We start from the raw sequence: 25000 nt of genomic DNA, 5'->3' as shown, positions 1-25000 counted from the left end.
CTCTCTCTCTCTCTCTCTCTCTCTCTCTCTCTCTCTCTCTCTCTCTCTCTCTCTCTCTGTCTCTCTCTCTCTCTCTCTCTCTCTCTCTCTCTCTCTCTCTCTCTCTCTCTCTCTCTCTGTCTCTCTCTCTCTCTCTCTCTCTCTCTCTCTCTCTCTCTGTCTCTCTCTCTCTGTCTCTCTCTCTCTCTCTCTCTGTCTCTCTCTCTCTCTCTCTCTCTCTCTCTCTCTCTCTCTGTCTCTCTCTCTCTCTCTCTCTCTCTCTCTCTCTCTCTCTGTCTCTCTCTCTCTCTCTCTCTCTCTCTCTCTCTCTCTCTCTCTCTCTCTGTCTCTCTCTCTCTCTCTCTGTCTCTCTCTCTCTCTCTCTCTCTCTCTCTCTGTCTCTCTCTCTCTCTCTCTCTCTCTCTCTCTGTCTCTCTCTCTCTCTCTCTCTCTCTCTCTCTCTCTCTCTCTCTCTCTCTCTCTCTCTCTGTCTCTCTCTCTCTCTCTCTCTCTCTCTGTCTCTCTCTCTGTCTCTCTCTCTCTCTCTCTCTCTCTCTCTGTCTCTCTCTCTCTCTCTCTCTCTCTCTGTCTCTCTCTCTCTCTCTCTCTCTCTCTCTCTCTCTCTCTGTCTCTCTCTCTCTCTCTCTCTCTCTCTCTCTCTCTCTCTGTCTCTCTCTCTCTCTCTCTCTCTCTCTCTCTCTCTCTGTCTCTCTCTCTCTCTCTCTCTGTCTCTCTCTCTCTCTCTCTCTCTCTCTGTCTCTCTCTCTCTCTCTGTCTCTCTCTCTGTCTCTCTGTCTCTCTCTCTCTCTCTCTGTCTCTCTCTCTCTCTCTCTCTCTCTCTCTCTGTCTCTCTCTCTCTGTCTCTCTCTCTGTCTCTCTCTCTCTCTCTCTCTCTCTCTCTCTCTCTCTCTCTCTCTCTGTCTCTCTCTGTCTCTCTCTCTCTCTCTCTCTCTCTCTCTCTCTGTCTCTCTCTCTGTCTCTCTCTCTCTCTCTCTCTCTCTCTGTCTCTCTCTCTCTCTCTCTCTCTCTCTCTCTCTCTCTCTCTCTCTCTCTCTCTCTCTCTCTCTCTCTCTCTCTCTCTCTCTGTCTCTCTCTCTCTCTCTCTCTCTCTCTCTCTCTCTCTCTCTCTCTCTCTCTCTCTCTCTCTCTCTCTGTCTCTCTCTCTCTCTCTCTCTCTCTCTCTCTCTCTCTCTCTCTCTCTCTCTCTCTGTGTCTCTCTCTCTCTGTCACTTTCAGGGGAGACCTGAGTTGGTATTTATGTTGTCTACAGACTATTTAACCGGGGCACTGGAGACCTTCCTCTTGCTCTTTTTTCAGTAAGTGCTGTGGGATATATATATATATATATATATTTTTTTTTTACATCTGCCTGAGCTACCACCAAATTGGACAGATTGAACCTCAGTTTAACAGCCTTCTGAACTTTCATTACCAAAGGTGGGTGTGCTACTTGTCGAGCCAGTATGGATTTTTAAGGCTGTAACAGGTAATTGTGAATATTATGCCACCTTTTGAGTTTTGGAGACTGTCCTGTTGGAAATGCTGAGCTGAAGTTAATCCCTTCTGACTGTAAAGACTGCAAATGCTGAGTTGTATAGGTAACTGTAGTTTCTCTTCTGGATGTTGTTTGAAATATATTTGTGCATGTTTAGATCAGAAACACAGCAGTATGTAGTAAGGCTTGCTGCTTAAAGCTAAAATAAGTGCCTTCTTGATTTCCTGCAGGGCTGGGACATTGTAAGCCACTTTGTTGTTCCCATTCCATACAGCTGCATTTGTGGATTGGTTTGATTTTGCTGTGTGAGGGTGCAACCTGAAGAAGGGTACACCAGAAAGGGAGATGAAATCTCCATTGATGTGATATTTATGGAACTGGAAAATTCTGTTTTAGAGCAGCAATAATCAAAGCCAACCCATGTTTGTCTGCCTCATGTCAGTATGTGATTGTTGGTGTTTATATCTTGTTGTACCTGTTGTCTTTGGAGAAAGCATTTCCTCTTGGTCATGAGATCCTAAAAATTCTTTCTTGTCATATGGAATTAGAATGGGGTGTTTGAGTCTGAAGTTACACCTGCATGGATAAAAGTATTTAATGCAAGGCGATGATATGTTTAAAATGAAAAATACAGCTGAGGTTTGTTTCTGCTTAAATCATCCTTTAGCTGCACTGAAGATATCAAAAATATTCACAAACTTTTGCAAACTGACTCGCAGGAGAGAAATGAAAGCATTACTGTGTCATGGGATCAACAGTGGGAAATTGTGATGGATAAGAAACGGTTCAAATTGTGGCGTCAGCCAATTGCTGGCACGCACCTTTATCGATACAGAGGTAAGAGGATAATACTTGTAGCTGGTGACTGCATTACTGTTAACCTGCTTGAGTGTCATCTTTGTTCATAAGTGTTTACACTGCTTTTAGTACTCATGTAGAGGGCTCCTGTTTAAGTGCACTTGTAAACTTCAGTTTTTTGCTCCAGTCCTCTGCTGACCATTGAGGTTACTCCTACTTGTTCTCTGGACCCATTCGTTTCCCCTAGGGAAGACTCCTGCAGCTCATGTGTTCCCTGGGGTGTGAGGGTCGAGCAGACAGTATGGTACAGTTGTCCACCAACAGGTGTAGTATTTTCTCTGTAAAGCCCTACTTCTCCATCTTATGCTTGCCTGCATCCAAGGGAATGGTATGTAATAGCCATTACATGCCTTTACGATGCAACTATACAAGTCTTGCTCAATTAGAACTGCCCCATTTGTAGACCATCACCCTAGAGTGATCCTTGACTTCCACTGGGGATTCTGCGAGAGAAAGTGATCCCTCAACGCACTCCCTTTCCTGCCTCAGAGTAAAGAAGTTCCTTTTTCTTTGTCACTCAATCTTTAACAGGCGCCTGTGCTGCAAGTCTAACTCTGGTCACCTGGATCATATTAAACGCATTATCCTTCCTATGTCCATGGAGCTGGCACCTGTTTAAACTTTGAAGTTAAAAAAGCTTGTTCTAAGCATGATGGGTTTCTGTGTTTAACCTAAAAATTCCTCCTTAAGCGTAAATGTGATTCACTGTTCAATATCCTTTCTTATATGGGATTTATGTTTGCGCAGGAATCTTTAAGCTATCTATTACAAGAGAAGTATGGCCTTCGCTGGACGTATGTGACCTTGTGCACATTTTCTTGTCCTCATCTATTCTGTATTACCTTCTTTTTGTAATATAAGAGGGACTTCCTTTTGAGACCTGCTGTGTTTCTTGTTCAGTGGAGATGCAGCAGTGTTTTTGAGCCTTAACAAGAATGAAAGGGTTACAGTCCTTCTAGCATTGTGAATTGCATCTAAAATCCACCGGGTATTGCAAAAATGATAACCGGCTTGGACATCTTTCTAATGCCAAAGCCCTGATCAATGCTATTTCAAGGAATAATTGCTATCCACACAGAACTAAGTGCAGTCATATTCTGTCTCTCAAAAATCCAGAGATGTCAGTGAGTGAAATGGTCAAATGTCATATGTAATCCTTTTGATTAAATCTGTCAGACATATCCCTGTCTTTACTTGTTAAGAAACGTCTTTCTCCCAAATTAAAAGATGGCTTAAAAATATACCAAACTGTTGTCAGCCTGGGTCTGATGGACTTTAGTCTAAATTCTTATGTGCATGCGTTCTCTTTCTGAGCATTCCATTATGCCACATTATAAATATTTCTTTGGAAGAGGGTCAGTCCTGTACTTTGTCATGCTGTACATCTGCTTCAAAATAAGATACAATAATCCATTGTTGATTTTTTAAAATTTCTGTATTACAAACTTGCATATATGTCTGGGTGGTGATTTTAGCTGTATTTTAACTTTTTTTTGTAGGCTAAAAAGCTGCAGCTTGAAGCTGTTCTACAGTTTCAAACAGTAATTCTTGTACAGTGGATAGCTTGTGTTGTAGCAGTCATCAGAAGAAAACCTGTGGTGTGATTATTGCACCCCCACCAACAACTTTTGTTTTGCAACTAGATATGTTGTGCATGGTGTATGTCACTTGGTCGAACGTTGACTTTCATCGAAGGCAAAAAAAAAAACAAAAAACTAGTGCATATGATCAAAATGCATTTGATAGAACTTCACCAGCTTTTTGTCTGTGCAAGGTTGCACTGCAATGGGGAGAGGGCAGATATCTCATTCTCCAGTAGTGCAGTCTCAGAGTTTGTATATATAAGCTGCATAAGGTTGTGGTGATTGCCCCCTACAAAAAAAAGTGATTTTTTTTTTTCATGGATTTGTTTCGAGCATAACTGTTCGACGTGCTGGTCGACTATTGTAAGAATCAACCTTTTGAAAGAACAGTTGTTGTGCCTGTATGATGCAAAGACTGTATATCCAGCAAGCCAAGCTTGGGAGTTGCATCTGTCTCTTATAGTGACCCCAAAACTGCTACTACCATCACGGAGATAATTAGGCAAGTAGTGAATGGAAGTAGGTTTCCAGGCCTTTTTTCTGTACCAAATACATGTCATGTTCACTTTGGGACAATTTTATATTTGCCAGTCTGCCTACTGCGTGTCTTATGAAGGTGGAGTAAAGAGTAGTACCAGGAGAAAACCCACACGAACACAGGGAGGCAGTTTCATTATCTTTAGAAAAGGCACCCCAACTGAGAATCGAACAGATGAATTTCTTACTGTGAGGTGATGGTGCTGCCTGGGATGTCACTGTGTGTATAGACAGCTATTTAATTGATACCTTTTCCTTTAGCTTATGAATAAATGAGATGGTGATAGGACTCTGCAGCTGTAACCTCGGGAGGGTTGTTGCTTCCTGTCTGCTGTATGACACCTGTTCTGTCTTTTTATTTTACTTTGTTGTGGTGTATGCACTTACCCAAAGGGTTTATTTTACGTGTACAGTAGTGATTAAGACCTTTCTGCCTAGGAATGCAAACAGTATTCCACAACTGCAATACTTGGTATAAGATATTATGACCAGTACCTATAGTCCGGCTTTCCACTGTTATATATGCTTTGCATATGCTGCTTACTAGTGCAGAGTGGCTGTTGGACTTTATTCTAGATTGTATAGGCTGAATACTGTCCTTTCATACATTTTGGCTGTGCTGCATTAATTGAATGGAAGACTTAACAGCACTTCTCTCTTGCTGGCTTACCTCAGGCTGTTTTTCATGCCTTGATGGTACTGCACGCAGACTTATTGGCTGCTGCTGAACAGGTTGTGGCCTACTTCACTCCATCCCACCTCTTGCTAAAGTTATACCCGCTACTGCCCACCCTCTGGACAATACGATAAATGCCCACTTAATATAACATCGTCAATAGTTACAGAATTTCAAAACAAGATCTTAGCATCACATAAGCTATTGCAGCTCTGTTTTGTATAGTCAACCACCACATAGCACTCTTAATACAACTTTTTTAATACTGGTAAATTGCCATTGCCATTGTACCCAAATATTTATTTATTAAAGTCCCATATACCCTGTACATTAACAGTGCAGTATAATTTAGTACTACTACTTTTCTTTGCCACCACCCTTATCTTAACCAAATTTCTTCTCCATACACTCTCAACCTTGGATGTATTGGGCGCACACAACAATACTTCATTCAAACACGTATCCACTTTTAAGATGTGTAATGGTACGTTAAGTGCAAAATGCATGCAGTTACTGCATCCTACAAAATGTTTCAAAGGATGTTCTTGCCAGCAAAATGTACACTTCTGTCTCTCTCTCTATTTTTCCCTTTCTTCACACTTAACGAACTCTGGTGGTGTTGAGATTAAATCCAGACTACCAGTTTTACTTTGCATAAATTAAATCCAGACTTCTACAGTAGTGCTGTTTTTGATAAGTACTAGTCAGTCTGAATCATGGCGAAAAAATAGTTTTTCATATGCTTACCTATAAAACGCCTAAAACTCTGGGCTAGGAGGTAGAACAGGAGGAGTAGGATGAGCTCTTTATTTGAGGAGTAGGAGGAGTTCTTTATTAAAAAACAAAACAAAAAAAAAACTCTGAACAGAAACCACAATACTTTATCCCAACACATCAGAAATGTCAGCGATTCAAATTGGATAATTATACAAGTAATGTGAAATGCCCCTAAACTACATATTTTATTATATATTCCTCCCTTAGCCACAATAAACTTGCACAATCATCTTAGACACTGGTAATACATGGTGACTTGTACTTGGAGGGAGACCCAAATCTAAAGTGATCAAGTGAATAGGCTCCCCCTTCCCAAAAGGCACACCTGAAGACCAAGCTTCCCATGTATAATTTTCCCAACTAGTGCTTCAACATGCAATAACTTCTTAGTTTTTCCTCTTTGGATGTCGTCATAACCAACTTCTGAAACTGTAAGAATATGTGAATGTCTTGCATTTTTTTGCTGTGATATCTGTCATTATGGTCATTCAGATTGCCTAAACAAGCCAATCTTTACATGTGTAAGAGCCATCCCAGACTTGACACAATGAATAATAGACAGTGGACAAGTCTTCCTGGACAAAAACCTATAAAATTGAAGAGTACATTGTTGAAGTACTTGTAGATGTACTCACAAATCTGAAAAAGCTACCAATAAAACAAAATCACTGGACCAGAGGCCGACTTTAGCACTTTTATCCTGTTTATTACAGAACTTCTTCAGAACAACCATTACAAAGCCATTCACTTCCTTTTATACTAAAAATTATCAGGATGTCATTTCCATTGTTGATGACCTTTCAGCCATTAAAAAAAACACATATATGCATATTATTTACAAAAAATTAGACAAAAGTGTCTAAATGTAAAAAACATAAAAGAAACATAGCAAAACAATCTAGTATCACTAATCATTTATATATTTCAAATAACTTTTGACAGAAATTGTCATTTATTCCTGGAGCTACATCTGTTCTCAGGAAAATCTGCCATTTTAGTTCTGTTTTTTTACTAAATAATTATTAAAAGGTCCTATAAACCTATTTTTGTCAACTTTCTCTACTGCAAAGAAAGTGAACTTTCTGAAATCCTTGCAGTTGACAGAATGCTAAGCGTTACTAAAATCTTTTTTTCTTAATAGCCAATACATGTGCCCTGACTCTTTGACTAAGTTTCCTAATAGTTTTTCCTATATAAAAATTGTCAGTTAGAACACACTGCAAGATGCACTAATCCTTCACTTTGACAAGTATAACATCCTTTTGCCATTGAAGTATAATTAAGATGCTTGAAATTATGGCTATGTACAGCCACCATATATCTACACTGAGTGCAAATTAGTACATGAAAAGGTACCAAAGTGTGTATAATCACCATTTCTCACTGTTGTCCTAGAAGAGCTGTCCAATAATTCTGTTAAGTTTTTAGTGTTTTCTTTCGAATAAACTTGGTTTGTAATCCAAAAACCTCACTTAAATCCTGATTGCCTAAAACGATTTCCAGTTGTCACTAATTATTTTTCTAATTCTAGGCCATCTGTACTCGTAGGTATAGGAAAAGCACATTTTAACAAATCTGTCTCTATTTTCACCTTTATTGTTCTTTTGGAAACCCTACCTTTATTATAGGAGGGAACCTCTCATTTCTGTTTGTTACGTAATTTATAACTTCATCTAAATCTTCCTGGAAATATCCTCTTTCCATAAGTAACTGTTTGAGGACATATAGTTCTTTGACAAACTCTTCTTCCTCACTAATCATTCTACTGAGTCTGATTGCTTGTCTGTTAAACATGTTAATTTTCATATATCTTGGATGGTAACTGTCAAAGTGTAAATAATTGTTAGTAAACTTTTTTTACGAAAAATACTACTACTGAATTCTTTCTTGTTGACATCCTTAATTATCTTTACATCCAAAAGTTGTGCTTGAACATCCATATTGCCCATAGTAAACTTAAGCCAATTAACTATGTTGTTAAGCTCAATAAAAAAAAAAATTCTGTTTACTACCTGCCCAGACAAAAAAACAAATCGTCTATATCTCTCGTAGAATCTAGCAAACTTTAAAATAGTCTAATTTTGTGAAAAACTTCTGTTCCCACCAGCACATCACTAGATTTGCAAAACTGGTGCAGTATGTGCACCCATTGCTACTCCACTAATTTGTTGGCACACTCCATCCCCAAAAGTGAAAAAAGTTGTTCATTAACACTATTTCCATTAGCTGACAAATCACAAAAATATCTTGCTTTAGAGAGGACCTACATTTATTAAGATAGTCTCATAAACTCTATACCTTCATTTTGCTCTGTTGTAGTATAAAACATCAAGGGTACATAAAGTATCATCACATTTAAATTTGTAATTTTTAAGTTCATTTAAGAACATCCAGGAGTCTTTCAAAAACCATTTACTAGTCTGTACTATAGGATTAAGTATTTCATCAAGGTAGATTGAAACTCGAGACGTTTTGCTATATGGGGCAGAAACTATAGGTGTAAATGGTGGGTGTCTAGCATCTTTATGGATTTTGGAAATTCTGAACGGAGGTTGTTCAGCCGTAAGAAATTCGAAGAGTTCAGTAGTAATGTACTGTTGATGTAGTAAGTCAGGCAAAATTAAATCCACTTCCTGAAAGTTTTTTCTAACTGCATACCTAGATACTTTTTTATATTTATCTGTATCAGAAAGCATGCTAGCCTTGTTATATTCAGTGACTTCCATAATGACTAAACCCTGCCCTTTATCGGCTTTTGTATATCTAGTGTCACTGCAAGTCATTAATTGTTTTAAACAACAACCTGTCCATATGTTAAATTCTTATCTGAAAATTGCTTATTAGATTTTTTACGACTATAATTATTATACAAATTGTATAACCCATTTTCTCATACTGTGGAAAAAGTGCTCAATGTGTTTACTAAAGGTGGATTAGCACTACTATTCTTTCTAAATCAACTCATTCTTATATTTGGAATGTTATGGTAAATATATTTTACATTCAGCTTCCTGACAAATAACTTGAAAACTAAAACAGTATCTGTGACTCTAGCTCTACTAGCTGGCAAAAAGGAAAAACCTTTTTTGAGTACTTCAGTTTCCTCTTTAGTGAACATTTTATTACTTAAGTTGAAAATTTCTTTTTTTGAGCTAACGTCCCCTGGTCTTGCCTTTCTTTTTGATCTCTACCATGAATGCTTCTTGATTGGGAGGGGGGCTGCTGGTTCCATTTACTTGTGACGTAAAAGGAGAACTTTCACTACTAATACTGGACACACTAGTCAAGACTTCCCTACTATAACTATTGTTACCATCACTAACAGTAGGTTCACTAACTTCAGGAAAAGAATACAGTCTATACAGTGAATTAGCTTTATGAAAATAATTATTTGCATTTGTATATTACTGTTACCTTGTTTCTTTTTATTAATAACATGGTTGCTTTTGTTGGTAAGCATTAATATCTCTAATTTCTTCTTTTACTTAAAAATCAAACCATCTACATGTTTACTGATCTTGTCCTCCAAATTGTCAAACGTAATGGTATGTATGTAACACAGGATGTTCTCTAATCAGAGCATCCAATTTCTTAATGTCATTTTTCAGTACATTCATTTGATCAACATTCCACTGGATAAGAAGTTTCAAAACTTCTAAACCCGTATTATTATACAGGTCTCTTAATTTATTAAGTTCGCCATCATATTTTGCTCCATTCGGGGAAACATAAACCCTTTAATCCGTACAACTAAGGGCACTATTCCCAATTCACAGTACTTATTTAAATATTGATTTTCACAAATTAATGTCTTAAATTTCAGTACCTTTTTCTCCAATAGAAAAACTGATTTTTAAAATCCGGTATATTCTTCTGTTTCTTAGCATCTTTGAAGCTGCCACCATCATTATTCCTCTCACTGAACGTATTTCTTTCTTTTTTCTCTAATAAATCCATTATAGGATGGCTGCTGGTAAAACCTTAATCAACAATAATGGCTCCCTCATTCATGGACGAATCGTCACATCTTTTGCCAGTGTTCTGGTTGGCTCCGAAACACTCTCATTCTCTGCAAAATACTTTGCGCCTTCTCAATAACTTCCTTCAGTTTGGAGGTTAGAGTGATGACTTCCTCTGGCGTAGGTTAAATGCTGACATCTACGTTATCAAAGCCTTCTGTAGCCATGGCAACACAATGGAAAGGCACCAAATACAGCGATGTCACACAAAAAGCAATAGCAGTCTTATATAAGAAAAGCTGCACAAATGTGTTGTTACTCTTTCAAAACCGCCTATTCGGCCCAAATACCAGCTCTAAAGAGAGCTATTATTGGGGAACACTTTTTATCTGTGAAAACACTGAAGCTGTATTGTGTCAACAGTCAACAATGCTTTGCGTTTATATTCAAAAAACTGTTTTGTCTACCATTAGTCCATTAAACCGGCCTCTTAGACCAATTACCAGCTCCGACAAGAGCTAGTTGAAGGAGACCGTATACATTAATAAAAAAAAAAAAAAAAAAAAAGAGAGAGAGAAACGCTGACCATTGGAAACGAGAATACCTTTGTGTTTCAAAAAAAATGCCATTAATCCATTTGTCAGTCCTTCAGGCCTTGTACCAGCTTTAAAAAGAACTGTTAAAGGGAACCAAATAACGAAAGTTGTCATTGTTAAATAGTAGTCAACTGACTAGAATATTTAAAAAAAAAAATGGAAATGTTTTCCAAAATGCAGATGCCCCAGCTCTGTGTGACTGCATAAACTTCACGAAGAAAAACTCGTAAAGCGGAAAAAGCTGCCAACAAAACAAAATCACTGGACCAGAGACGGATTTTAGTTTAGCGCTTTCATCCCATTTATTACAGAACTTCTTCAGATCAACCATTACAAAGCCACTTCCTTTTATACTAAAAATTGTCATGTCATTTCCATTTTTAATAACCTTTCGAATATTTAAAAAAAATAGACATATATACATATTATTTACAAAACATTAGACAAAAATGTCTAAATATACATAAAACAAAAATAGCAAAACAATCTAGTATTACTAATTATTTTATATATTTCTAATAACTTTTGACAGAGATGTTTTCATTTCTTCCTGGAGTAACATTTGCTCTCAGGAAAATTTGCCGTTTTAGTTCTGTTTTTCCTAAAAGGTCCTATAAACCTATTGTCAACTTTCTCTACTACAAAGTGAACTTTCTAAAATCCTTGCAGTTGATGGAATGCTTAGCTAAAGTGTTACTAAAATCTTTTTTCTTAATAGCCAACACATATTCCCTGACTCTTTGAATGTAGTCTTCTTTCGGCTTTTCCCGGTTAGGGGTCGCCACAGCAGAACTCTGGTCCGCTAATGATTGGTAGTTGATTTTTACGTGCTGAGTTACCAGCCCTGACACACAACCTTCAGCGAAGGTACACCCATTCACGCATGTCTCCACGCAGAAGACGCTCTAGCTGAGAATTGAACTGGACAGCGTCTTACTGTGAGGCGACAGTGCTACCGCAGCACCACCACCGCGGGTCAAGTTTCCTAATAGTTTTTCCTATATAAAAATTGTCCGTTACAACACACTGCAAGATACAGTAAGTTCACTTTCTTTGTAGTAGAGAAAGTTGACAAAAATAGGTTTATAGGACCTTTTAATAATTTATTTAGAAAAAACAGAACATAAATTGCAGATTTTCCTGAGAGCAGATGTAGCTGCAGGAATAAATGACAAAATTTCTGTCAAAAGTTATTTGAAATGTATAAATTAATTAGTAATACTAGATTGTTTTGGTATGTTTATTGCATTTAGACACTTTTGTCTAATTTTTTGTAAATATGTGTATATGTCTATTTTTTAAATGATTGAAAGGTTTTTAATAATGGAAATGACGTCCTGACAATTTTTAGAATAAAAGGAAGTGAATGGATTTGTAATGGTTGTTCTGAAGAAGTTCTTTAATAAACAGGACGAAAGCTCTAAACTAAAGTCTGTCTCTGGTCCAGTGATTTTGAAGGACTGACAAACGGATTAATGGCATTTTTTTGAAACGCAAAGGTATTATCATTTCCACTGGTCAGTGTTTCTTTTTTTATGTGTACTGTCTCCTTCAAACAGCTCTTTTCAGAGCTGGTAATTGGTCTAAGTGGCTGGTTTAAAGAATTGATGGTAGACAAAAAATTGTTTTGAATATAAATGCAAAGCATTGTTGACTTGACACAGTACAGCTTCAGTGTTTTCACATATTAAGTGTTCTGTAATAATAGCTCATTTTAGAGCTGGTATTTGACCTGAATAGGTGGTTTTGAAAGAGTGATAACACATTTGTGCAGCTTTTCTTGTATAAGACTGCTATTGCTTTTTGTGCAACATCGCTGTATTTGGTGCCTTTATATTGTGTTGTCATTGCTACTGAAGGTTTTGATAATGTAGATGTCAGCATTTACCTTGCACTAGATGAAGTTATCACTCTAACCTCCAGCATGAAGGAAGTTATTGAGAAGGAGAAAAGTATTTTGCAGAGAATGAAAGGGAGTTTCGGAGCCCACCAGAATGTTGGCAAAAGATCCAATGATTCATCTACATACGAGGAAACCATTATTGCTGATGAAGTTTTTTACTAGCAGCCAACCTATAATGGATTTATTAGAGAAAAAAGAAAGAAATCAGTTCAGTAATCTGAATAATGATGGCAGCTTCAAAGACGCTAAGAAACAACAGAAGAATATACCCGATTTTAAAAATCAGTTTTTCCTATTGGAGAAAAAGATACTGAAATTTAAACACTAATTTGTGAAAATCAATATTTAAAAAATGCTGTGAATTGGGAATAGTGCCCTTAGGTTTAAGGGTTTATGATTTCCTGAATGGAGCAAAATATGATGGTGAACTTTTTAATAAATTAAGAGACCTGTATAATAATACGGGTTTAGAAGTTTTGAAACTTCTTATCCAGTGGAATGTTGATCAAATGAATGTACTGAAAAATGACATAAGAAATTAGATGATCTGATCAGAGAGCATCCTATGTTGCATACATACCATTACATGTTTGATAATTTGGAAGACAAGATCAGTAAACATGTACATGGTTTGATTTTTTAAGAAAAAGAAGAAACTAATTGGAGAGAGTAATGCTTACCAACAGAAGCAAGCATATGTTCCTAATAGAAAAGAAACAAAGTAACAACAGTAATTATACAAATAGAAATAATTATTTTCATAAAGCTAATTCATTGTATAGACTGGATTATTTTCCTGAACTTAGTGAGCCTACAGTTAGTGATGGTAACAACAGTAGAAATAGTAGGGAAGTCTTGACTAGTGTGTCCTGTATTAGTAGTGAGGAAGGTTCCCCTTTTACATCACAGCTGAATGGAACCAGCAGCCCTCCTCCCAATCAAGAAGCATTCAAGGTAGTGAGCAAAAAGAAAAGCAAGACCAGGGGATGTTAGCTCAAAAGCAAGAAATTTTCAGTTTAAGTAATAAAATATTTACTAAAGAAGAAATTGAAGTACTCAAAAAAAATGTTTCCTTTTTGCCAGTTAGTAGAGCTAGAGTCACAGATACTGTTTTAGATTTCAAGTTATTTGTCAGGAAGCTGAATTTAAAATATATTTGCCATAACATTCCAAATGTAAGTATGAGTCGATTTAGAAAGAATAGTAGTACTAATTCACCTTTAGTAAACACACTGAGCATTTTTTCCACAGTATGTGAAAATGAGTTATACAATTTGTATAATAATAGTAATTGCAGAAAATCTAATAAGCAATTTTCAGATAAGAATTTAACACATGGACAGGTTGTGGCTTTAAAACAATTAATGACTTGCAGTGACATTAGATATATGAAAGCCGATAAAGAGCAGGGTTTAGTCATTATGGAAGTTGCTGAATATAATAAGGCTATTGAACTTATGCTTTCTGATACAGATAAATATAAAAATAAGTATCTAGGGATGCAGTTAGAAAAAAGTTAAAAGTAGTGGATTTAATTTTGCCGGACTTACTACATCAACAGTATATTACTATTGAACTCTCTGAATTTGTTACAGTTGAACAACCTCAGCTGGGAATTCTGTTCAAAATTCCCAAAATCCATAAAGATGCTAGACACCAACCATTTAGACCTATAGTTTCTGCCCCATATAGCAAAACGTCTAGAGTTTCAGTCTACCTTGATGAAATACTTAATCCTATAGTACAAACTAGTTAATGGTTTTTGAAAGACTCCTGCATGTTCTTAAACTTAAACATTACAAATTTAAAGGTGAGACTTTATGTACACTTGATGTTTGTTTACTTTGTACTACAATAGAGCAAAATGAAGGTATAGAGTTCTCTTAATAAATGTAGGTCCTCTCTAAAGTAAGATATTTTTGTGATTTGTCAGCTAATGGAAATAGTGTTAATGAGCAACTTTTTCACTTTTAAGGATGGAGTTTACCAACAAATTAATGGAGTAGCAATGGGTACACATGTTGCACCAGTTTTTGCAAATCTAGTGATGTGCTGGTGGGAACAGGAGTTTTTCACAAAATTTGGGATTTTTCAGTTTGTTAGATTTTATAAGAGATATATAGACTATTTGTTTTTATCTGGGTAGGTAGTAAACAACAGTTAGAAAAATTTTTATTACGCTTAATAACATAGTTAATTGGCTTAAGTTTACTATGGGCAATATGGATGTTCAAGCACAGTTTTTGGATGTAAAGATAGTTATGGATGTCAACAAGAAAGAATTCAGTAGTAGTATTATTCGTAAATAAAAATGTTTACCAACAACTATTTACACTTTGACAGTTACCATCCGAGATGTATGAAAATTAACTTGTTTAAAGGACAAGCAGTCCGACTCAGTAGATTGATTAGTGAGGAAGATGTTTGTCAAAGAACTATACGTTCTCAAAACAGTTATTTATGAAAAGAGGATATTTTCAGGAAGATTTAGATGAAGTTATAAATTACGTTAGAACAAATAGAAATGAGAGGTTCCCTCCTACAATGAAGGTGAAAATATACAGATTTGTTAAAATGTGCTTTTCCTATACTTACGAGTACAGATGAGCCTAGAATTAGAAAAATAATTGGTGACAACTGGAAAATCATTTAAGGCAATCAGGATTTAAGTGAGGTTGTTGGATTACAACCTAAGTTTATTAGAAAGAAAACTAAAAACTTGAATTATTGGAGAGCTCTTCTAGGACAATGGTGAGAAATGGTGATCATATGGGTCTACTTGATTACGCTGAAAGCGAAAAACACCGACAGCGAGATAACCGACACTGGAAGATTGACCATGGAGAAGACCGACAGTTGAAAAGCCCGACGCTGAGAACACCGACATAAGGTAAGTGTGCGATAGGGAAGGACATATTAGGGTCAGGGTACGGGTAAGTGTGTGATAGTGAGGGACGTTATGGTGTGGGTCAGGTAAGTGTGCGATAGTGATGGACTTTAGGGTTAGGGGTGGATTGAGTGAGTTAGGGTGCGGGTAAGGTAAGTGTGCCATAGTGACGGACCTTAGGGTTAGGGTTTGGGTTAAGGTTAGTGCATAGATAGTTGTGTATGTAAGGTTTAGTGTAGGTTTGTAAGGTTTTTGGTGTGCTTCTGTTGTGTGTGTGTTTTTCGGATAAGGTCTGTGTTTTGTTGATTGTCGGGATTGTGGTTTGTCGGGCATGTGAAGTTTCGTGATTTTGGACTTTTGGTTTTGTGCTGTCTGTTATTTCGTTGTCTGTGTTTTGGCATGTTGGTGTTATCAGGTAGACCCGATTGTACACACTTTGGTACTTTTTCATTTACTAATTGCACTGAGTGTAGATATATGATGGCTGTACATAGCCATCATTTCAAGCATCTTAATTACATTTTAATAGCAAAAGGATGTTATTGTCAAAGTGAAAGATTAGTGTATCTTGGAGTGTGTTCTAACTGTGACAATTTTTTATATAGGAAAACTATTGGGAAACTTAGTCAAAGAGTCGGAACATGTGTTGGCTATTAAGAAAAAAAGATTTTAGTAATGCTTTAGCTAAACATTCTGTCAATTGCAAGGATTTCAGAAAGTTCACTTTCTTTGTAGTAGAGAAAGTTGACAAAAAATAGGTTTATAGGACCTTTTAACAATTATTTAGAAAAAATAGAACTAAAATGCCAGATTTTCCTGAGAGCAGATGTAGCTCCAGGAATAAATGAGAAACTTTCTGTCAAAAGTTATTTGAAGTATATAAATAATTAGTAATACTAGATTGTTTTGCAATTTTTGTTTAATGTTTTTTACATTTAGGCACTTGTCTAATTTTGTGTAAATAATATGTATGCAAGTCTGTTTTTTAAATGATCGCAAGGTTATTAATAATGGAAATGACATCATGACAATTTTTTGTATAAAAGGAAATGAATGGTTTTGTAATGGTTGTTCTGAAGAAGTTGTGTAATAAACGGGACAAAAGCGCTAAACTGAAGCCTGTCTCTGGCCCAGTGATTTTGTTAACTTGCAGATGTAGCCACAGTTGCAGTTGAGCTTCTGCCGTGGTTTATTTTACTAAGCAGAGATCATATACTTCCTGCCATGTACCCATCCGTATAACATTTGTCATTCCTGCAACACAATGCTAGCACAAGCACTAATAAAATAATATACCTAAGCAAGACAGATGGTATGTAAGCTACAAAAGCGAGCCTTCCCCAAATGCTGTCAGAACAGAACTTGAAAAAAAAAGTCTTTCTCACCCGGCTAACTGGCTATTCAGAAATATAGTCCATACCAAGAAGACAAAAAAAACCCTATGGTTTTCCATAGCAGACAAATTTTCCACATATTTTGATGAATGGATCATTCTTTTAATCTCCCTTAGAACTGTGAAGGAAGGGATTATGTCCGACTTAGTTAAAAATTATCATTGACTTTTTTTTTTCTTTTCTCTTTTCTCTTCTTCTGCAATCAGAGTGTTCTCATTGCCAGAGGAAAATGTGATCTTTGTCTTTTTGTATATAAAAGAACAGGGAATGTCATTAAGTGTGTTGGATCTCCAGACTTGCTGTCTTCTCTTAACTCATTCCCTCCAGTACAGATCTTTTGAGTATGTAACTTTAACTCCTAGTAGGTATGGCTTGAGCCTTTAAAAAATGATGTTTTCGCATTAACGTTCTAACAATCTCTCATTTATAGAGATCTAATATCAGTACAATTGTGTTTGCCATCATATGTGTTCAAGATAAAATATTCTGATACCTTGTATGTAGCATGGTTTTGGAATTATTAATGCAAGCATGAACAGGTATTATTTGATGCCTAGAGGAGCCATAGGAGGTAACTGCAGAAACACCTGGAGGAGCACTCAGCTGTAATGAGTTGAAAAAAGCTGAAAGATCAGGAACTGTATTTTGAATTGTAAATGGTGATGGTTTTGGTGACTTGCATATCACCAAGACACCAGGGTGGAGCCCAAGGACAGAAAGCAGACAGTTATATGTTGGCTATCTTTACTGTTTCTGTGTTGTTAATTAATTGATCTGGCTACTTGTTTCCTCCAGGGAAGCAAATGGGAGGTGAAGCCATGTGATGAACACTTGGAGCGGAGGAAAAATCACTGCATATAAATGTGTGTACTGTGCTTTGCTGTGCTAAGGAGAGGGTTGCTGATACCCTCTTGTTTGTGTTGACCTGTGTGTGGGTACTCATTTATGATAGGGTCAGTATTTAAGTAGAAAGACATAACCAAGAAACTTCGGTATCTTGAGCTTCTGTTTTTGTGTATGCATTTTGTCTATTTTTCTTGCATTTTACTGTTGTGTGTGTCAACCTGCACATATTTTAATCTGTTTTGTACTCTTCTTTATTAAAGTTCATGTATTACAACCACAACAGCTTGAAAGTTAATTTATTCTTTTTATTAAATGTATGTACTGTGATCTCTCTGAGAAGAGGATCGTAGTTAATAAGGTGTGTGCTACGTTTTCAATTAGACCTCTAGGCCTGTAATCTGTGAAAAATATTGATGGGTATAATTTCATAACTGGCTTAATGTAAGAGAAGTAGGTAATTGGGGATCTGTGGCCCCTAGTGCAAGAATATATAATATTGTCATGGGTAAAAAATTGTTGGATGCATACACTTTATATTTATTGTCCACCAGTTGTGTTTAGGTAGATGTTTGGTATTTTATTTTCACATTACATTATTTTATTTCATTTCATTTTGTTTGACTTAATAGTTTATTTACTATCTTAACTGATTATTCGTTTTCTTATATGTCATTTTTATGATTATGGATTACTATTATTTTTATGTGGTTAATGCTGCTTTAAATGTATCCTGTTGAATGACATCATGTTTTTGGGCTGCCAGCCCATTGGTTTAGCATTCCTGTGCAAGTATTTTTAAACTGGGAAGTTACGAGTTTTTAATTTGTCTGTAGAAGCCGATTCACTTGGTCAGTGAAAGCGCTTACGATTATTAAACTGTTGGATATTCCTTTGCTTGCTCTTGCGTCTTTTTCTTTGGTTTTCGTCAGTTTGGATTTCATGGTTTTTTAGTTGTTAACATGTCGAGCGGCTTGGATTTATCCCAACCTTTATATTCCCAGGATGGTTCTTTAAACAATGAACTGCACAGCACCTTGGAAGCGAATGCTGCGGGTGATCTTACACTCCTTGTGCAGGAATTAATGAAGAAGGTTGATTCCTTGACACAACGAATTAACAACATACAGCTGATTCCAAGAGATGTTGGAGCATCTCTTCCTTCTACCTCTAAACTTCGTGTCGAGCTGCCTACACCGGCTTCTAATGCCACACACAGTGCTGAGCAGCTTGCACAGGCTTCAACATCTTTGGAAAGAATCAGTAACCAAGTTACAACAGTTCCGAATCTAGGCAACACAGTGGTTAATCCGAGCCTTCTTAGACAGACAGCAGTGGAACCACGGACTTCAGCTAGAGCTCTAGGGTGAGTGACATTCCTACTATGGACTCTTTTTCCTAAGGAATGTTTCATTTTTTAATATTAATGCATCTACGGATTCTGCTGTTACAAATGATGATGCACATAGTGACAATAATTTAATTGTGAACAACTTGAATGAATTTGACCAAAAATTATTCAAGTGTAGGAAACTTCAGTTGGAAGTTTCCTACTTAGAAGAATGTTTCCACAAAGTTATTCCTAAAGGCCTGCGCCAATGGAGCTACCCAGCAGGGCTCATCAATGGTTCTCCTTTTCATCTGGAGCTAATAGCCCTATTTGACAAGCTAGGCATAGAGCTTCCTGGGATTTTAATTAATAACTATAAATTCCAGATTGTGTCGCTCAGGAGCGACTTGGATAACCTGGAACATGCTATTACAAACACGGATGACTACGAAAGATACCGGTTTGAATTTGCACGTATCTTTAGTAGCATTGATGCCAGTCTGGGTAAATTCATTGAGGTCAAGAAGAAAAAGATATGGAGACACCTCAATGATTACTCAAAGGGATGTGCCTACCCAGCACCCCCTCCTGTCGGGATTCCATCCCTGAGTAACATTAGTGATGTTCAGTCAAGTCACACAGTTTAAAATGACAATGACAGTGATATAAATAATCACACTGTAGACCCGGTTCAACCTATCCGTCACAGTGAACACATCAAAAATAATCCACGACGACAGGCACCCCAGCATCCAGTAAAACAGCCTGACACACCCTTGAATGCCAATTTCCATCAGGATTTTCGGGAATCCAATGGGCCACAAACATTTCACCTGAACAGACCAACGAACAACAGGAGACAGGGTCAGAACAGGAAACATTACAACCGGAGGAGGAGATGAGGTTGGAACCACCCAACATCCTTACTAGCTCCGAAGTGGACTTTAAAATCTATAATTTTAGTTCTCTCCATGTTGAGAAGGCCTTGGTGGACTTTTTTTCGAAAGGGTTAACATTTGTGCCTGATAGGAGGGCCAGTATGGTCAAACTAATTACTGATCTAAAATTATTTGTCTGTAAACTTATTTTACGATTGCTCATGGGGGTTAACTCATCACTTACCCAAGGTCTTAGGGTTTCCAGTCTATTTAATCCTCCCTTGCATGAAATTTTAGCACTTTCTGAGAAAACTTGTGAAATTGATTTTAGGAGAATGTTCATAAGTAATTATTATACTAGTAACACTCGTAGAAATCAAATTCATCAGGAGAAATGTTTTATTAATTTATTGAATATCTGTCAAGTGCGTGTCCTGCAACCTGACAAAGGTGGAGGTTTAGTGATCATGGACCAACATGACTATGTCTGTAGGATGCACATGGTCCTGGATATAGTGTAGCATACCAAAAAGTTAGCCGTAATCAGGTCAATGGAGCTTATAAGTCCATCAATGCAACTGTTTCTGACTTGGAAGGGACCATAGATATTGACACATACCAATACCTGACCATGCCTGCTCCAGTACGACCTTTTTTGGAACCCCAAAGATACATAAAAATCTAACTGATCCACCGTTTAGACCAATATGTAGAAGGTCAGGGTTCCATTTCGTATGCTTGTGCCAAATATGTTGATTACAAACTTAAACCAGTGTTAAAGTTGGAATAACAAATTTGTCAGGACTCATGGCACTTCCTTGAGTCCATCAACAACTTGGATTTCAAGATAAGTTATTGTTTCTCACAGTGGACATTAAGGACCTGTATACTGTAATCCCTCAACAACTTGGTATTGAATGGGTCAGGAAATTTTTGTACATGAGAAGTATAGATAACCAACAGGTGCATATTATCAAAACACTCCTTGAGATAGTGTTACTTAACAACTTTCTCTATTTTAACAGTGAGTTATACCTGCAGGGAAGTGGTGTGCGGTGTGGCTGGTGTGGCTATGGGAGTTGCATGTGGTAGCAGTTTTGCTAACACCATAATGGTTTACTGGGAAAGGTCCTTTTTGTTCAACTCTCTCACCTTTAAAGGTCATGTAGTCTGGTTCACCAGGTACCAGGATGACGTGTTCTTTTTATGGAGGGGTGAAGGAACTCTGATTGATGGATTTATCAGTGAAATTAAATCCTACACTAATCTCTTGGATTTTACATTCTAAGTAGGTATAGATTACATTGATTTTTTTTAGACATCCTTCTAGCAAAGGACCTTAATAATCATAGATTTAGAGCCACCATTTACTGCAAGCCAACCTATTCTAATGCCTTTTTGCATTTTTCTACTTGTCACCCATTACACCAAAAAAAGCAGTGGTGAAGGGTGAAGCAGTAATGGCTGCTAGAATGGTTAGTGACTTTGACTTCATAGCCGAATGTGACCTGCTAAGATCTATGTTTCACAGGAGAGGCTACCCAATAGCTTTTGTGGGAATGATATTTGACGAAGTTATTGGAAAAAGGACATCAGGTTATTTTATACCTTTGCTACACAAAGGCCATAACATGCTAGGCCTCCCCACACACAACGTAGTATCCCCCATTTTTACAAGCATGCAGGGTGGGGACCAACTTACTAGACTTCTAACAACTTATTCTCTAGATTCTCGAGTTATTAGAGAGATTGTTAACCAGAATTGGGCATTCATCTCTGATGATCCCCACCTTGGAAGTCCTTTGGGCCTAATACCTCAATTAACATTCAGAAGGGGAGTGAACTTGAAAGGTTTAGTTAAAAGGCCAAAAAGAATTTCCAAATCAAACACAGGCATGGCAAAATGTGGGAGATGCCGCCAATGCAAGTTTATTAAAGTAACCAATAAAGTAAAAATTAGAAATAAGGAGTACTACATGCATGATGGATAAAATTGTGACTCTCAAGGAGTTGTATATGGAGCTATTTGTGATGGGTGCGAGGCATTCTATATCGGGAAAACAGAGAGGAAATTAAAACAAAGGATTTATGAGCACGAGTACAGTATTATGAATAAAACTAGTACCAGTGCCTTAGCTAAACATACTGTCACTTTTCCCAGCCATAATTTTTCATTTGTTGTCTTACAACTAGTGGAACATAACCGAAGAGGGGGGCCTTGGGAACTTAAATTAGAAGAGGCCGAGTTAGAGTAGCAGATTGTAACAGCTGCATACATCTTTCCAGGGCTGAATGAAGCTTTTATCTGTTAAAAGTTTGTTGAAATTGAAAGCCCTGGCAAGGTAGGCCTATTGACCCATTTACTTAATTCTATTAATTGTATATTTGCACGTATATTTGATTGTTCCTTAATATCTGTTTTTAGTGCAAGAATATATAATATTGTCATGGGTAAAAAATTGTTGTATGCATACACTTTTTATTGTCCACCAGTTGTGTTTAGGTAGATGTTTGGTATTCTATTTTCACATTACATTACATTATTTTATTTCATTTCATTTTATTTGACTTTAATTTATTTACCATCTTAACTGATTATTCGTTTTCTTATATGTCATTTTTATGATTATGGATTACTATTATTTTTATGTGGTTAATGCTGCTTTAAATGTATCCTGTTGAATGACATCATGTTTTTGGGCTGCCAGCCCATTGGTTTAGCATTCCTGTGCAAGTATTTTTAAACTGGGAAGTTACGAGTTTTTAATTTGTCTGAAGAAGCGGATTCACTTGGTCAGTGAAAGTGCTTACGATTGTTAAACTGTTGGATATTCCTTTGCTTGCTCGTACGTCTTTTTCTTTGGTTTTCATCAGTTTGGATTTCATGTTTTTTTATAACGGCCCCTGACAACGGACTCTTCTTATCCAAAGGTGTTCCTGTTGATACTATGGTGGTGGCAGCAGCCACCAAGAAGGAGTTAGCGGAAACTTCATCTGTCCATCTGGCAAATAAAGAGTCTCGTACGATGGACAGATACAGGAAGTGTATGTTTTCATCAGCGACCTTTACACTCGGGTCGCTGAGCTATTTGTCCCACTTTTACAAGGCTTCAAAGGGATCTCCTCAAGATACCTTACAGGATCCTACAGCTGCAGGAGCCAGTGGTTAACTCCTCCATGCGGCTGATTTCTTATGCAACCGATGGGGCAAGCAGAGCGGCAGGCACATGGGTAGCCTTACGCAGACACTCCTGGATCTGCCTTTGTCATTTTGTGGCACCCTTCAAGTCTTCTTTTACCAACGCCCCCTTTGACAGCTTATCCTTGTTCGGGCCTCAGGTGAGAGATTCTTACCAGGTATGAACAGGATGGCAAAACTCTCTCTGCCGTGGGAGTAAGTTTTTCTGCTCCATCTAGGCCCTCTCCTAAAGGCCAGAAGAGTGGGAAAATGTGGTTCAGAAAATCCCAGGGAGCTATATTATAGGGCTTACCCCCCCGCAAAATAAATATACCATCTCCAAGATCGCACTGCAGTGAAAAAAAGTTAATTTCCTAACATCACTATATACAGTGAGGTTAGGAAATTAGCTTTTTTCCACTGTAGTGCAATCTTGGAATTGGTATATTTAATTTACGGGGGTTGTTGGGGGTAGAGCCCCCCCCCCACATGGGGGGTGCAGGGTGGATTGCCCCCCCCCCCAGTGTGTTTGTTAGGTGGTGGTGTAGGTGGAGGGGATCTTATTTACTCGTGCAATGTAGTTTTCAATGTTATAAAGCGCACTTTCAATGCTCTGAGTTTTCAGTGTTTTGAATTTTTGATGTCATGGTCTCAATGTTATGAAATTTCAATGTTATGAAGTAGACCCTATAGCCTACTAAGGAGTAAACTGCCATCAGTGATGCAACACAAATGCCTTGGTATAATTTTTTGACCAATACCTTAATTTTTTCCCAAAACAAATCTTCACAAACATTGCCCTTATCCTAAGTTATGCAAGCGCTCCAGTCCTCTTCCCCTTAAGGCGAGAAAAGCCCTAGCAGTGCTAATAATGCCAGAAACTGAATACTGCTTATCACTATTTGTACTGAACTCTGAAAAACACTGTGGTCTTTAGGGAATAGGTCCCTGTAGGCTCCTATCCATGGATGGCTCCACAGAAATCATCTCAACACATGGGGTGGGGGGGGACTGATCGGCTACCATTTACTAATATATCTAGTCTTTCTGATTGCTAAATTGGTCTTGCTGCTAGCTCTGGACACAAAATTACACTATGAGGAATTTTACTGTGCTCCCTATTCAAGCTCTGATAGTACCACCCCACAGTAGGGACATCCTTCACTAAGGTTATAGAGGGGGAAATTCTTTTTCTAAAATAGCGCCAATAGTCTGGAGTTTACTACCATAGTAAATCAAAAAACATACCCGTTTCTATCCATTCAAAAAGAGGTTGGGGTACAAATGCATATATTTAGATACAGGCTACTATGCAAGACGGAGCAGCATATATTAATACATGCAAGTCTAAACTGTCATGAACCTGTAAAATACAATCACAACTCACTGTCCATATGTACTATGTATTACACACTAAAGCTTGTATTTCTTGATAGTGTAACTTTTTTTCCTGTATTATTTTCTTTGTCCATATTTTCTTCTAATAAACAGTGTCACATTATGTATCTATGTAGTATGTAAACTAGACTGCGTACCATTGCACACTGTAATGCCACACTTGTATTGAAACTATAACTTGTCACAAATTGTTGAAATAAATGTTGCTACTGTCTGTTTGTTCCAGGTCATAGCAGTAAAAGGCGTTTGGACCATTTCACCAACTCTGTTTACTAGCCAACTAAGTAAATAAGTAATTTATCTTCATATGTTCATAGGTAGGTTCTAGGCTATTGGCCCTATAAGCCTAGCCAAAAAGGTACCATGGCTTTCGCCACCCAAAAAAATTATTTTCCTGTACCCCTGTCGAGCAGAGCCACAGTGGTGATCCCCAGGGTGAATTTCCTATTTCCCATCCAGTCGTCAAGGTTTTTCTTGAAGAGTGCTAATGAGGAGCTTTGTTTGATATAGATAGGTAGTTTGTTCCAGAGTATGGGAAGTCTCTGGGACAGGAAATCTGTCCCTCCAGCATGTTCTGTTTATTGTGGTGACAAGGTGTAGGTCCCTAGAGCATGTAGCTCGGAGGGATTGTGATTTCTTTAAGTGGAGCATGTTCAACAACTCTGGGTTTGACATAGCTTTGTATGTTAGGCAGAGATCGCCTCTGGGTAAGCGATATGCGAAGGAGTA

General features: G+C 37.4%; 1 protein-coding gene across 1 annotated transcript in view; it reads left to right on the top strand.

The window, feature by feature from the left end:
• Window positions 1-25000, top strand: part of STARD7 (StAR related lipid transfer domain containing 7) — a 396226-nt gene that overhangs the window by 41333 nt on the left and 329893 nt on the right. The window contains exon 2 of the mRNA XM_044084698.1: window positions 2142-2311. Coding sequence (XP_043940633.1) covers window positions 2142-2311 — 170 coding nt within the window. The remainder of the gene's footprint in view (window positions 1-2141; window positions 2312-25000) is intronic.

This window comes from Protopterus annectens, chromosome 9.part0 (assembly GCF_019279795.1).
Source record: "Protopterus annectens isolate FY-2018-M chromosome 9.part0, PAN1.0, whole genome shotgun sequence".
Taxonomy (NCBI): Eukaryota; Metazoa; Chordata; order Ceratodontiformes; family Protopteridae; genus Protopterus; species Protopterus annectens.
This window is presented reverse-complemented; position numbering and strand designations above follow the sequence as displayed.